The 17,393-nt window shown below is 31.7% G+C and overlaps 1 protein-coding gene across 1 annotated transcript in view; it reads left to right on the top strand.

Moving 5' to 3' along the window:
- LOC116774918 (transcription factor LBX1-like) overlaps positions 1-7,289 on the top strand; it is a 33,443-nt gene extending 26,154 nt beyond the window's left edge. The window contains exon 2 of the mRNA XM_032667703.2: positions 5,147-7,289. Within this exon, the coding sequence (XP_032523594.2) occupies positions 5,147-5,538 (392 nt within the window). The 3' untranslated portion in view covers positions 5,539-7,289. The remainder of the gene's footprint in view (positions 1-5,146) is intronic.
- The last annotated feature ends 10,104 nt before the right edge of the window (positions 7,290-17,393 follow it).

Below are 17,393 nucleotides of genomic sequence, written 5' to 3'. Positions count from 1 at the left end.
GTGTACAAAAGCAAGTAATTCTGGATATTAAGAAACATTCGCCGGAGACAGTTTATTAAGTATGAAACAATCATCAGCGCTGTTACCACTAATATTAGAGTTTTAAAATATTTTAATCGGTACCAATGCATTTCATACCTTCCTTCTAATAAATAGAGTGTAAAATACTTTAAATTTGGTGACATAAAAACTTTTTTTTTTTTATTCCAAAGCAATGTTACCAATATTTCTGTCAGCAAGGCGTTTTGTTGTCTGTCGCTTGACACATGGCAGTAATTCGTAGACCGCACACAAACATATAGCTATTAGCCGTTGATATATTTGTTATAGTTTTAAACGTTCACGTAATTACGCCGTAAACGTATTAAATATATTAACATACAACGTATAAATAGCATCCATTCATATGTGAATATATCTTAATAGAGTATTGAAAGCATTTTATTCATGTGTTTCTCGCATAGTTCATCTTAAAATAAATCATAGTCAGAGCGTAACACTCTCACAGCGACACTATTAAAAGGCCATAATCCCTCCATAAATACAAACCCTCGCTCATATGTCTTTATTCCACTAATAACAGTTTAAGCAATTATGTGACAGGAGGAAGTGTTTTCGGTATCCCCGGAGGGCCACATTATTGCCTGATAGTGATTTATATAGAAAGACGGTATTTGATGATGTGATAAACGATCCTCGGCAAGGAATGGAACGTTGCTTTTGATATATTTATTGACATTTTAATATATTAAATAAGATTTGGTTGAAAAAAAAACTTTAAAGAATCTATAGCATGAAACAAGACGGCACTTCAAGTGGATTCTTAAAAGGGACTCTAATGGTTTGTTTTGACTACTCAGGTTTGAAGAGGTGGTAAAAAATTATCGGATCGACTGAAACTTCAAAGTATCCGAACCAAAACACTCGTCGGATAGAGAGGGCATAAAAATCGTATTATACAATACAAGCTGGCTACAAATTGTAAATGTCATATATGAAACGTACTCGTCACATAACAGCCGTGCAGTCTGTGAAATAACCAGTCATTCTACTCGCCAACGACTACATTTGTTAGAAAATAACAACTAACATATTATTACAGTTACAACTAAAACTAGCTCTCGGTAAACGGTCCGATGAAAACTATTCATTAGTATTACAAGACAGTCGACATTACTGAATGTGAGCTTCGGTAACGATAAACATCGGTAGTTATACTGTCACGGACGATGCACTAACTGCCGCTCTAACCCACGCGTGCACAGTTTTTGTTCCGTGCGTTCTTTTTTCAAATCTAGGAATGCAATGACACGATTATGTTGAATTTCGAACGAACTCCAAATTTTGGAATACCCTCAATATGGCGCCATTAATTTATGCGTTCGGATATCCACTCTAGCATTTTGGCGCCGTTTTTTATCTTATCTGTCTGCGAATGTGGAACTAAGCCTGTTTTTTAGGAGTATGTTTGTTTGTATAAAATAGTTGTTTACATTTTATGACTAATTTACTTATAAAGTAAGTCAACCACCATAAAATATGAACAGCCGTACCTGAACGGTCGGATCATTGAACGATTATTACAAAAAAAAAAAAAAAACAATTGAATTGTAACACCAGGCCACTGAATCGAATTCTCAATCGTTTGCGGCGTTTAAAAAAATATGAGTATTTCATAAATCGAAGTACAAAATGGTTCCTAGGTGGTGGCGGTCAACGGGGCGTTAAACCAAAATGTTAGCTGGGTGCGTGTGAACAGCAGTCGTGAGAATGTGGTTTTAAGATTTAAGGTGGTGAATTTAAGGTATTTTCATAAATTTCACTTACCGTTAGCAAACGTATCGTGATTCTATCTAACTGAAAACAACTTGCATAGAACATAAGCAAACGTACATATGAAAAACATTTTAACAGGATACTTATCCTAATTAAGAAGGCGAATGTTCACGAACCATTTCCCCAGTCCCGTACGACACTTGGCGTCAATCGGCCGTGGTACGAAACCAGCCGTTCAAGCGACGCCTTTGTGGATGCCGATCAAATAATACTAATTTAGTATGGAGATGAGCGTAATATAACGTACACTGATAATTTATGACATATGAAATAATTTAGACAGCAAAGTCACATGTCACTAGCCGCGTAACAGACGTGATGTATAATGACGATTTATTTATAATCCGTGTTCAATAACACGTGACGGCGCTATTATTTAATATGCTGCTCCGGTTAAAGTTGAGATAGTAACTTCGTCGCTTCATGAACATAAGTAACTATTCATATATATTTGGAGTTTAATTCAACTTATGTGTTATGTTAATATTCTATTTTGTTAACTAAATTCAGTCTCATTGCTGAAAAGTAACCGAAACGTCGGGAGTATGTAGTTTTTTACAAAAATAAATCACGCGTAGTTTATACGAAAAATATTAGTTTCATTTAAATGAATGAAACTCGCGAAAATCTTAGATCTCATTAAATTCAGTCTATTTTCATTTACTCCTTAACCTCAAACTCGACATTAAACATGTCTAAAAAAACTAACGAACCCCACGTAGGGATGTTTCGCTACGCTTTTTTAAACTTAATGCTTCAAAATTCCACAAAATCGCCCTTTTCTTTGTTAACATTAAACTGGAATCAATTTGTTGGAACTTGGATTGTGCTCCAACTACTAATAACGCGTGATAGAGATCTACATTCTGTATATTTAATGGATTTCTCTTGTATTTTGTAACTATACGGCTTTATTATATATTATATGTGAATTGTGACCTTACTTACCCGTTAAAGATCAAGACGTGTTTTAAACATTTATAACATACATTGAACATTATTCAATAATAATAATGGCATATGAAATATTATATACGAAAAATTTTATGAGGGTAGGAAAATATTTTGATGTTTTTTATAGTTTCAAGTAAATTTTTCATATAAAATTACGATGATATATATTCAATTATATGACATTTATATATATAAAGCGTAACTCTTAAGGCTGTCAACAGATTTTTCTAAAAAAAAATATTCAATTAACAATCAAATATAATTTAATCCAGTTAAGTCACATTCATTCACATCCGAGCTAATATTGCAGACGTGCGTATCGAACGACCAAGACGTTCACCCATCGACAAAACTTAGTAACTAGAGCCTAACCATACAATGCTGTCACAAACATACACGACCCGCCAATCATCGCTTGACAACCGTCGATGTACAGCAAATGGAATAATGGGTAGCACAAATTGATTTCTACCGTCACAAAAATACACTCTAAAATTTGTTACTTAAGCATCACAGTCGCATCAACGGAAACAACTACGTGACGTTATTGAGCAGTTAATTAAGTAAGTCGTGACAAGTTAAAAAGATAACTAAGGGAAATCAATAAGGCGATCTTGACGGCCGAACGAAATCAAGAATTCTACACGATGAAACCTGAATACACGCGACTCGTTGAACAGGACGGATAAGGAACGTTCAGAAATCAATACATCTCTCGCATTCGTCTATTCCCTATAACGAACGTTATTTAACGACTTCAGGGAATTCTACTAATAATATTTCGGTGCATTCAACTCTGTATCCAATCAAAATGTCCCCGTTTCCATTATTTTGGGTTTGAAATGATTTCCTTCAATTAATTGAACATTAGAACGAAACATCAGGTGCTGGCCGTGACTGATTTGTTATTTTTTGTCTGACTAACAACGTTATAACATTTCCTTAATAAGACGATGAGTATTGCGATTTCTTGTATAATTAATACAAACGGCCGACCTAAAACACATTGTGTCTTGTGACCACAGTTTGACAGCTGATTTTATAATAAAACATATGTAATTACATTATGACAATAACTCAATCGATAAAATAATAACTTTGAAATCGAATTATTTAAACGTTATATTGAAAACGGTTCTGACATTTATAAATACATTTGATGTCATTTAGTCCTAATTGAGGTCTGAATCCGCCGAGGACGCGATCAGCTCGAGATTAATATATACGAACTCCTTTCTGTTATGTTTCTCTTTATTTCGACATTTAAATTCGAATGAATGGAATAAAGGACGATCGGAAAGATCGCGCCAATCTTTTTTAATTATAATTACTTATATGGTCATCGCTAATATGAATCATAAAATATATTTTTTTATAGGACCTTCGAGTTCTGGGACTGTCCACATTGTTCTGACTTTTTTTTTTAACAACACATTCATTCGATGTATGAAACTAATTTGCACTCGTTCGCAAACTGTAAATGATTTATTATTTAATATGTGGTACGATTGTGTGCAACAAAAGGATCAATCCACCAAACATAGAGTATTAACGACGCTCGTATTAAACTGTGAGGTTATTTTATTAATATCTGTGGTTTACCGCCATTGTGAATGATCTCACAACATGGCGGCTTATTCTCGATAATTCAATAATATAAAAATATAGCACAAATTGAATTGATATATATATATGAGCGCGATGGACCCGGCACCCGCACGAAGAATCCACGGCATGCTGAGAGGTTTCGTATCTTACGTATATATAAATATAAATTATTTGATTAAAAAAAAATATTTAAAAACTGAAACCTCAGGTGACATTACCATAAACTTAGCCTGAATCCATAAATTTAAACATTAACAAGTTAATTACAAAAACAATTACAGCAAAACGACTTCTGTGCGAGCGATGTTAGGTATCTACACTAAATAGAACAGTGCTTTAGAGATAACGACATTTCCATTTCCGTTAAAAGCGGAATATTTCAATATTTTAATAACTAAAAATAATTATCATTGTTATTACAATGTAACCACTGATTGCTTTCGGTCTAAAAAGATTTTACGAAGTGCCCGTATATTATTGTGCGCTCGTTAAAACACAGCGAGCTCCGGCTGCTTTTATTGTATACTTTATGGAGCTACGTTTTAGCGCTGCGGGCGCTTTATTGCAGTGCCATAGACTAAATAATGTTTTAGTGACTGATAACAAGTCGCGTTTCCTTTCATCGTAGAACCAACTACCACTATCGAGTTTTATTGTTAATTAAATTATTTATACAACTGACGTGTCAATTGCGCCTATTTAGGTCGACTATACGTGTACGAGTATATAATTTAAAATTTTGTTGCAGACGGACAATCGAATCACCTGAACCTATTCAACTCGAGACCGCAGCCGAAGAAGAAGCGGAAATCGAGGACGGCGTTCACGAACCATCAGATATTCGAGCTGGAGAAGCGGTTCCTGTACCAGAAGTATCTGTCGCCGGCCGACAGAGACGAGATCGCCAGCTCGCTGGGGCTGTCGAACGCTCAGGTGATCACGTGGTTCCAAAACCGAAGGGCGAAGCTGAAGCGAGATATGGAAGAACTCAAAAAGGACGTCGAGAGCGCCAAGGTGCTGTCGGCGCACAAGAGTTTCCTCGAGAACGTCACCGACCTGGGCATCCTCAAGAAGAAGGCGATGAGTATAGGCGCCAGCGAGGAGGCCGCCACCAACCTAGTGGTGAACGCGTCCAAATGAAACGCGGCGGCGCGCTCGCTCGCGCCGGAAGTATTCGGACGACGATTCGATTACTAAGTGACGATACGATTAAACTCTATGAATCGATTAAACATCGATAGTGACGGACACGAGTGACATTAGATGGTTCTATATTATCTCCACTAATCTAGTTATAAATCACTATTTAATATTGTACATAGATTAGTATGAATTGTAAAAATTATAGCTTCGTTCGAATAAATGTGATAGTTTCTATTTAAGTACTTAATAGATTACATAAATTATTTATTGTCGGTTGTGTCTCCTGGTCTCCGAACGCATGTTTTATAATAATGTTGTTTTTAAATAAATAGCTGAATGTGCAATAATGAGAAAAATCTCCCCCCAGCCAGCGATACAGCCGAGTTGTATATATAGATCCATGTACCTATAGTTATAATTATTTTATTTGGTAGCGTTATCATAAAACTAATTTAATTTTTAATTAGTGAGCTGTTACTGATTCGGTTAATTAAATCGATATTAAACGAAGTGATGCAATAAATATTTGTGGGTCATAAACTTTGTCAGCGAGCGATCACTTTATTCTAGAAGTAAATAAAAACATTAAAAATGCTTATATGAAAATCATTCTACTGTAACATACAATTACAGAGAAGAAGCAAGAAAACACACTTGACATTTAAATGTTAATAATACCTCCTCATTGTTAAAGCTGAATACAATAAATAGATGAAACAATTAAAAAAAAAAAACATCTGACATCGGCTGTGTGAAATCGACAATCGAACAATTTTTAAACATTCAAAATTACTTTTAACCACTGTTTTATATCAGCCGTGATAACGACTCATTCACGACAAACAGTTCATAAACAAATAAATTATTAACAAGTCACGATACTGTTTTACCGATATATATATAATGACAGTGACAGGACGCGTCAGTTCAGTTGTACGAAAATTTAAGTATCATTACGAAAAAAATAATTTATAACGGTTACAAAGAAAAAAATTGACGCTACAGCATAAAGATTAAAACCTTTTACATTATGGTATTTATTTATAGGATTATTTCAAAGTTCACACTTTATACGAATCTATTATACGTTCTGAAATTACTGTACATTCTTGTCGCATCTGATACTCTTCGGGTCCTTAAGCATTCAAACTGTTCGTCCGTTCACACACCTAGTGATCGCTTGTACACAAACAATCATCAAATATATCAAAAATTCAAAACGCGTTTCTAGACGAATGGTCATTACACATGAGATCTGTGTCCTTGGTAACGATAGTAACAAAAAAATCTTTCACCGACACTAAAGAAACAATTGGTTTTTCATTAAACGATATATTACCAAGGATACAAATCTAATGTCATATAAATACGTTAAAACTTAAAAACAATACGGAAGTATGTCAAAAAAGAAAAAAAAATAATAAAAGTTTATATATATCATATGTAAACTTATACCTGATAAAGGAAAAAAAAATACACCGTTTTTTATCTGTTCTATACACTATACAAGGTGTTTAAATTTTTGACATTTTGAATAATAAAAAAAAAATGTATAAATACGGGAAAGTACATAGTTATTATAAAATTTTTACTTCGTTGAATACCATTATATATTTATATAATAGAATATTAAATTGATGTAGATATTATCTAAAGTTACGTTCCTACTGTAAAACGAACAGCACTCTCGTGCTTCAAGATTGTGAATACTTAATGCATGTAAATAAATAAATTTTATGTGTTCTAAACTATTGTTTGTTTTGACCCTATACGATAACCTTCCAGAAACAACTGTAACATACAGAGGACATAACAAGAAATATATAAATTACAGCAAACACGTAATATCAATAAAGCATTTATATTAGGAATCCGGAAAAATTAAATCATTTAATATATTACACTTCAACCTGACAGTGACTTGTGTGACAATAGACGATTATTATGAAACACAGATAATAAATAACAACTAACGATAAATACATTAATCTTATAGAAAAAAACCAACGATTTAAAATGAAACAGACTAAAATATATTGTAATAAAACAGAGTTAAGTGTGAGACTTATAACAAATACAATTAAATATGCTTTACGTTGATAATTTATTTAGTTTTTGTTTGCTTCCTTTTTTCAACTGTCCTTCTAATTACTAATAATTCTTGTTGTAAGACATTTAGTTCCTACATATAACGTAAGCAGGTTTAAAATTTATATTTTAACGATTCTTTTGAACATTTCAATTTATGTTCGATGAATATTTAAAAATATATATATATTTATGCAATTTCCTTCCGAAGGTGAAGGATGATTTCCAATGACAATCATTCTATAAGAACGTATGTTAAAAAAATATTCCTTCCATTTTACTTTGCGATGATATGAATAACAAGAAAAAATATGGATTATTTTTCATTTATTTTTTTGGTTTTAAATAACTTCTTCTGTCACACAATTCAACATATAATAAAACCTTTAGAACTAATTTTGTCAGATACACTGTCAGAATATAATACGTAGGTACTTTGTATGCGATGTCCATTCATTGTTGATTGACGTCTGCGCTCCGATAGCGGTTGTCTATGGTTTGTTGTTAAGACATAAGTATAGGAGCACTTAACCTTCACTAGACTTATTGAGATAATAAAGATGGCAGAACGGAGATACTATTGATTATAATTATTTAGGAAGGAGTTGTTGTGAGAAATAGTATAACGGTACATTAAATAGGCGCTTTTTAATATCGCCCAGTAAAGATCGGGAGAACTCTTTGCTCTTACTGTTAGGTATTTTTTTTTCATTTCAATTACTTCATTTAATATTAGTAAGGCGTTGAGGACATTTTTTTTTCGTATTTTTTTATTTATTAATATGAAGACAGAATTTTCACGTATTAAAAATTAGGGAGATGGCTTATAATGAATTGTCATCTTTCACGGATGACATTTAGGAAATAAAATGATGAAAAAGAGTAACAGAGCATTGACTCAATACTTTCAGTTCTTCCACTCGTAGAACAAACGGCAATTTTCAGCCATGTACCTACTATAATAGGTGAACACGGGTCATCTGTCACGGATTATTAATTTAGTTTATAAAAACAGAATAAATCTACCTTATTGTGTTTCGTATTTTTCCTGTACGGACCCGTCATCTTCAACTATCAATAATTTCCGTATATTTCTCCGAACACGTAAAGAATGTTCAATAATATTTCCAAATACAAACACGTTATATCAATTCGGCCATACGTTTGATGTGCGCGTCGCGTGCCGGCCATGTAAGGCGCGGTACACTATCAACATTAATTAAACTATTACCATTCTACGTCTACATCATTTCGGTAATGTAAACATTACTTTTGAGTGCACTTTTAGTTTTTTTTTTTTTGTTTGTTGCCAGTTAGTTCATAATTTAATTTAAACAACTAAGCTAAAATTAATAAACACGTAGGATATTTTTATACATCATAATATTAGTATCTGAAAAATACATTTGTATAAGCTAATTTAATTTTCATAAAAAAATATAAATCTGTAAACGATGTGATAGAAAAATAATAAAAAAAATATATGTGTTTAAATGTGCCCCAAACCTAAGTCGTTGTCAAATTACATAAAACATTCGAAATTTAAATGGTTAAAACTGTACGAGCATTAGTTACGGCCAGAGTTTGTTATACGTTAATTGGTCGCCAGATAGTGTTAGCAGCTAGCATAAAATGAACTTCCTCACAGCATAACAATCACGCCGAGCGGGTTCTATTAGAATTAGCTGAGAGGTCGCCTCGGTCACTTTTAAATATTCATTTGATAACTATTCTGTACACACGGACGCGATGGACCGTGGAGAAATAAATAATTGCCGCCATAACGACATAACAAACGTTTTCCTTTTTATTTTGCATAATAGCAGCAACACAAAGTTCCTTGATTTTAAATAATATTATACTGTCATGATTTCATCAGGAAATCAGTTAACAGGAAGAACAAAACTGAAATTTACATAAATATATATCTTATAAATAATATTAATACAATCCCGTGATATCTATAGAATTGTTAATAAGCGACCCACAAACACGGCTTTGTTCCTAAATACAACTGTAACACAAAGTAACACAAGAGCCTTAATTATAAAAATTAATAAATAACACACAAAAAGATACAAACATGGTTATGTACAATTATAACACCATTAATTGTTGTACAAAAAAACTCGATGCCGCACAAAAGAAACCGCAAAAAATAAATTCAAAACGCTCCAAAGAAACATTCAATGTTCTAAAGTAATTAGTGCTAGTGATATTGATTTCGCGGCTTGGGAGTTTTTTTAAACAAAATTTTTAAAAACTTTCGACCTCTTTGTTAGTAATTTAATACTATAATTTCGTGGGGTGTAACGCAGCTTTGTGAAATGTGACCAATATAACTATACCTCACGGCTATACTGGCTGAGACATAAGTTAAAAAAAATATACCAGAATGTGCATTGGAATATAGAACTAATTTTTAATGTAATATGGTTTATTTTTCTGCGAACCCATTGCAGGATTATGAAACAACATTGTCGCTTGAATTCTCTAGAGTCATCTTTTAGCTAACCGAAGACGCCGGTCTTAATACAGTGGTATTAAAAACAGTTGTTGATTTCGAAAGCAATTGAAAATTCATAATAATTACTGAGAACATGTAATTACGCCACATTTGTTTTTTAAAACATGATGTCGGTACGTGGGTGCTGTAACTACAATTATTTGTTTTTCACGGTTTATTATATGTTATATTAATATGCTAAATGTTTTGTTAGTATTAATTAATGTAGTAAAGTCGTTTTGTCACACCTTCAGTAATATAAGTATTTTATTAATAAAGCAACACTTAAAATGCTACCACTTAGGTTAAATTGAAAAATATTATAATGTAAAGAAAGTAATTAAGACACGCCTTGGTGACAATGACAGCGCAGTTTTTGACAACTGCCGTTCAGAAATATTTTTTATAGACCTATAGATTAATTCGTTAAAAGATTCAGAATTTTATATATATTAACATATTTAGCATATAAATTATAGGAATGCGATAGAAACGACCACCAAAGAAACATTTTTTTCTCAGTCTCTGTGACGAATTAACAAGAGAATTCGTTTGTATGATAAATCGTTTTGCACATTCGTTTTGAATCTGACGTTTATTAAGGCTGTCTATACATTATATGTGTATGTATATATTAAGTCCAACGTTAAAGACGTGTTTTGGCTTTGTAGTGTATTCTGTCTTGTACATTAAAATTATTAAAAAAAAATATATAAAAAGGAAAATAAATTGAAGACTTAGAAATTGTAATAAAAATTCACATTGCTTGTAGGATTTAGTTTACAATCGCTCTATATTATTTGCAGTTTAATAGTTATTGTTGATTTTATAATACAATACCCTTATAGATGCCATGAATGACAAGACCCATGGGTCACAAAGGCGATTGGAAGTGGATCGAAATATCAACAATGGTGTCATAACGAAGTTCCGTCCTCGTGTGGGTTTATTAAAACACAATTACAATATAAATGGCGTTTTGAGATATTAGTTGTGAAATTTAATTGTACAGTCGCCCACACAGGTTTACATATAAGGATGTTTATTATTACCTTATATTTTATAGATGGTTTTCATTTTAGTAAATTGTTTTCTATCTTTCATATACGGTATTATATATTTTTTGTGACTTTGGTTTAAGGTCAGATGTTTAAGGACACGAGGATATTCTTTACGACTTAAATATCTCCGACTAAATTAACAGTATAGCACCGGATGTTTTTCCTGACATTGATATTTGTTACATGTTTATTATGATTTTTTATTTATTTCAATATAAATATTAATTTTATTTTTTTGTTTGTTGCCCTTGTTGAGGTCGATATTTTTGAAATTGCGTGTATGTCGCAAATTATATAAATTTATTCAATAGAACTTATTATTTCTTTTATATATTAGGTGTTAATACCTTCCTAGTATTATAATTTATATATTTTTTTGTTCCTAAGCACTTTCCTGCTCGTCTGTCATCATGTTTGTCAATAGATAATTGTAATAAAATATAACCATAGGGGGTTACATTAAACGTGTTTTACAGAAAACTTAAAAAAATTAAACTGGTAATACAAATAAATTGATCAATTTAATGATAAGACAATTAATATTAATTACATTACGACTTATTTACTGTACCTCTCCAGGTATTTCTATCTGTACTAAAATTCAGATTATAATAATTATTGAACCCTTCCAGCTTCAGTCATTAAATTTTAAATAATATTATAGATCCACAAAGGAAAAAATAAAAAACGTACTTTTTACCATCATTTTTGTAAATCCATTCATTTAAAGTGCAATTTATCATTAATTTAATTTGGATTTCAATTTCAGACAATATTGAATTTTTTAATTAGATATAACCATATTCTTTATCTAATCTACGGATTCATCCAATCAAAATATTTGGCAATTATAGTAAATTATCTAAGATGTCATTGTCACGTGACATAACAACTTTGACAGGAGTGTCAAAAACCAGCTCAAACTACAGATTTCACATAACAATAGACATGGGTGTACAGTACAGATTATAAAATTAAAAAGTAAACAATCAGCCTACTTGACACAAATGTTAAATAGATAGCACTAACGTCTAATGTTATTATCAGCTTATTAATTCTCGATACGCAGAAACGCGATTTGAGCTTTCCTTAGTCTGAATAAAGTATATATTGCTTTATTACTACAGAAATTTATGTTTGTCAAAGAAAATCTGACGCGTGACAGATGATTAGCGATCAAATTGAACAGTTTGGAGAAAAGACAAGTTTAATTCAAAACAGTTGTTATCAATAATGATAAATGTGATTAAAATTAATTGTTATCCATACGTAATTATAATATTTTTTATAATTTAATATTCTACAAGCACTTTAAAATTAATAATCGAACTGTGATTTTACAAAATATAATTTTAGCGATACTCGTTGTATGTCTGACAGACAATCCAAACTTGTCCCTCATCCGCGGTCTCATTAATTTCACAAACGTCTACAAAATCCCGTACGACATCAGATTAAATAGTTGTCAAGAATATGGCAGAGCCGATGTAACTACAATGGGCGGCATTCGCTTGTTAGCTTAGCCGTTATGACGGCTGAACGTTAAATTATTTCCTTTAATCGATATCAAGATATTAATAGACAGCACTAGTGATGGCGACATTTGTTTAAGAATTTAATACGTCAATTCTTTCGGAAGTCAGCCTAATTATGTTACAACGAGATTGATATTAATGGATTATTACTTTTGCAATTTCTGAATAAATTTTCACGAAACAGCCTAATTTACGTACGTTTAAGTACAAAAGAATATTTAAAGGCGCATATTTTTTTAATATCTATAAAATATATTTCAGTAAGGATGTTCGAGGATTCTTCCAGAGAGTTTAGCTCGTAAAAGTGATCTGTGATAGGAACAAGTGAATCTGTGTTATATCCACTCCGCTAGAAACATCAAGTGTAGTGTAAGAGCTTTATCGATATTTAATTTCAGATAGATGTCGATTGAATTATTTGTATCGACATATTTTACTGACAACAATGTTTATTACATTATATTTAATTATAGTAACTTACTAACGGAGATTTTATGAATCAATCTTACATCGCCTACTGTAACTTATATACTTAAACTAATATCTGTATTTTCTGAGATTATCGCTAATAAAACAGACAAACATATGAAAATCGCTTACAATTTATATTATTAATTATGATATAATTTTTATACGGAAATATTCCATATTTATAAATGTACGCTCTTCGGCTAAATCCTTGTAAAACCGCTAGTTCTTAGATTCAATATAACAAACAAATCACATCAAAGCTGGGACATAAAACCGCGATTATTATATTCGTTTGATTTTAATTACTCAAAAGTAAGCTTGTAAATCTCTCTTAGCGTTTATGTTGCCCTGGTAACGGTAGTATACATTACTATCTTGATACTTCCTGTGTAATATTCAATTTATTTATAACTTATAGTTATTTTAATAATTGAACAACTTTATACTTTAGTTTAATAGATTTAATAAATTTGTCGTCATGTTAGCCTTCTGCGGATTTGAGTCTTAACAATAGTTTTATTATATTGGTCTTCTTTCTTTAAGGATAAAGTAACCACAGATTATATTTAATGCCAAATTAAACGAACGAACAATCGATTTTTTTTTGTTTATCTAACTTATGACTAGCCATAAATATAATAGATATAAATAACGAAACTTATTTCATATTATTTGAATAAACGACTGTATTTAAAACTATGCTTTTATATTTGTGCTAAGTACCATTTATTCAACTATCTGTAAATTCTGTACATAGCTTTAATACTCAATAGTACACTTTACGGTCAATCTATTTGATTTTATGAAAGCATTAGTAGATACCGATGATTGTTCTTTAATTTTCTTTATATCACTATTTTTAAGAGACAGATATCAAAGGAGTTTCTTAATAAATAAAAAAAAAAAAAAAAAAATAAATAAACCTGGCATAACAAGTGTTCTGAAATTTTAAAAAATATATGTCATCTTACTAAAATAGTAAAAATCTCGCTAAATATAGTGATATACTTAATTCACTTATAATTTGTTTGAGCAAAGAGCTGACAAACATTTTAATGTCGATTCAAGTGAAACATAAAAATATACAAATTGTGCACGTATTTACAAGGACGTGTATGCACGGATGGAGGCCATATTCAAAACGACTAACCAACCAACCAAAAATATACAAATCAAAACAATCTTGTGTTGATGGAAATGTTTTATAAATCGTAACCAATATCGGAGTAGGAGACTTGAGTAAGGAATCAGAGCTAGTATAAGCCAGCGCCCAGCAATATAAACTATTTTATAACACGATGCCTTTAGTAGTGAATGGTTCCTAATTATGTCGATACAGGCGTTAATAGGACACTTAATGGCTATTTTTATGGCCGAAATCCGCCGACAAAGAGGCAGCCATTGTTTTTATTGAACTGTTTTTTAGTCTTAAGTTTTTATGTCAACAAGGAAACCATGTCTGTTAATAAGACTGAGCCGCGTATGAACGCTGCCTCGAGTCTACTAATTGAAATTGAAGTGGAAATAATATAGACAAATTTAATTATATGAGTGTCATAAGGATTTTCGGTTTTATAATTAAATAAAAAGACATCAGAACCTATTTGTATAAAAGTTCACAAAGTGTCGTAAGTTTAAATATCGAATGATTTTTATTCTAAATTTAAACCCACCGGACTAATAGCAAAATTCTCAGAAGAAATGCATGACTAAGCAATTTTTTGATTTTTATTTTTTCACAAATAATTTCATCACTCCCAGTAGATGTGAACTTATAAAATTAATATATATCACATTAATATAGAGTCACCAATTAACAGTTGCGACATCACACGATGTGCCCAACATAATAATAACTGAATGGCATCGCGGCATAATTTATAGTATAGCTGGCTTTAACGTTATAATAGACTTTGAGAGAGAGCGGGTGCGAGCGGGACGGAGCGATTGGTGCGAGAGGGACGGAAGACCAGAAGCGCCGCTCGACGTCAAAATACGTGCTGGGTTCGTTTTATTGCCCTGTGATGTTAGTGCTGCGATTCATCGATATCGATATATCTAATAATCATACGTCGTCTGTTCTCCATTTGTTGTAACTCCTAACTAGATCTATTTTCATCATTATATTTTAGATGAAACGTAAATAAAATTAAAATGTAACTAATTTAAAATCATATGAATATATTTCCTATGCTCAAAAGCTGTGACTTGACATATTCATTAGCGTTGTAAATAATAAATCAATTATGCACGATCATGTACTGTAAACCTCTCATATGTAATGACAAACATTTAGCAACAAAACAATTGAAGTAGTAATATAATCGACCTTAGAGTGTGCATATACTATCGATATATAGTGCAACCCTAAACTCAACGCGGCATCATCAAAGAAGCCCACCTCTTTGATGTGGCCGCTGGCGCGCGCCGTAACGCCGTAAGCGACAAATCCATACGTCATCCTCCTGTCATTATAACGCCTTACAATCGAGCCGGGAATGTGAAATTACTTACGAGACAATATAAATTGACAAGGCGTTTTAATAGCGATTATGAGTGTCGTTTTGGTTGAAACTGATGTCAATTAGACATTTTTTTTTTATCTACACACTTGACACTGTATACTGATTTGTCAGATTTGGATTAAGTTTGGCTGTTTAATTGTGAGCTTCGTCGAAATTGAGATTTTCATTTGACTTTCCTTTGACGTTGACGTTGACGTTTATTTTTTTTTCCATAAGAGTAGTGACCCGTCGAAGTTAAAACTAAGTAATTTTATTCAAAAATATAGAAATATAAATTACAGGCTTGGATTCGGATAATTTGGACAACCCCTTGAATACTAACATCCGTTAATACCGAAATTACTAATGACTGCAACTTAAGATCTGGCCGTTTGATTAAAATAGATTACATTCGATCACTTTAAATGTGTTTTTAACGTCAATGCAAGTGATCGGTAAATTGTTTTCAAATAAATTTTATTATTTTTAGGTAATAAATAAAATCGATTTTTCAGGATTATTCCATAAAATGAGTAATAACATTCCATTGCTGCCATAATTTTAAAATAAAAAAAATTAAACGTCATTTTATAATAATAGAATGTGACGCGTATTGTAATAAAAATAATACCGTCCATAAATGGTTTGAGACGTGTTTTTTAATATTAACTAATAAACGATGATGATAAATGCAAACCAAAAACAAGAAAACAAAACTGTTACGTCTCGTACTGGACAAAAACTCGAAGGTCACATAACATTCAGCCACATGATCCATCACATTCAGCCGAAATCATATAATTAAATAAATCCAACAGATAACCATGCATAATTAGCAATGCCGTTCCGTCAACCTTTAATCTCCTAATTCACACCAATCCTGTCTAACAAAAGTCCATATTAATCAACAGTTTTGTAATTATGGCGTATTTTAAAAAATGTTTTCGACCGTAGCGACACAGTTTTGACAGAGGTGCTAAGATAAATGATCGCTAATTGCCCAACGGCTAGCGGGCGTGTTCGTACTGCAACTGTTGGCGATTTATATTATAAGTTTCTATATCTATGTTACACTATTATTTAAAACTAATTTGGTCGAATTATTAATCGTTCTTGTTTCAAAATTTTAAAGCTGTTTAATACCAACCGTCGCCTTTTGTTTTTTTTTTTTAATTCCTATATTGTATCTGTGCACTACATTAAACATTATCTGATCTCTTCTGTGAAGTTTCTTATTAAATTTAATTCATTTACTTCCCTTGTAACAAGCGAAGCAAGAAAATAAAAATTCTATTACAACTAATAAAGGAAGCGATGATACCAACATAATAACTTAATAAAAAAAAAAATTAACACATCTCCGCAATTCGTATGTATTATGAGAATTATTATTGCGTAAACTAAACGTTTTATAAAACACAGGTGTGAATTAATTAATGGTATATTGTTTAATTAATATACAGCACGGACTGACAGAAATATTAATACATTAAGACATACTTCGCAAATGCATTAGAAGTGAGAAGTTTTTAAAATTATATCTTATTTGCGATCGTGGGAACGCTAATTTGTAGCATTTCATATCTCTTCATGATTCAGCAATTGTGTGTGACCAGTGTAAGATGACACTCGCGTCATCTTCTCTTGATCGATTCCTCGTTCCCATTTCAGTATCCAGAGATCATTG

The sequence above is a fragment of the Danaus plexippus genome, chromosome 23, assembly GCF_018135715.1.
Source record: "Danaus plexippus chromosome 23, MEX_DaPlex, whole genome shotgun sequence".
Classification (NCBI taxonomy): Eukaryota; Metazoa; Arthropoda; class Insecta; order Lepidoptera; family Nymphalidae; genus Danaus; species Danaus plexippus.
Note: the sequence above shows the minus strand (reverse complement) of the source record. Positions and strands in the feature narration are given on the sequence as shown.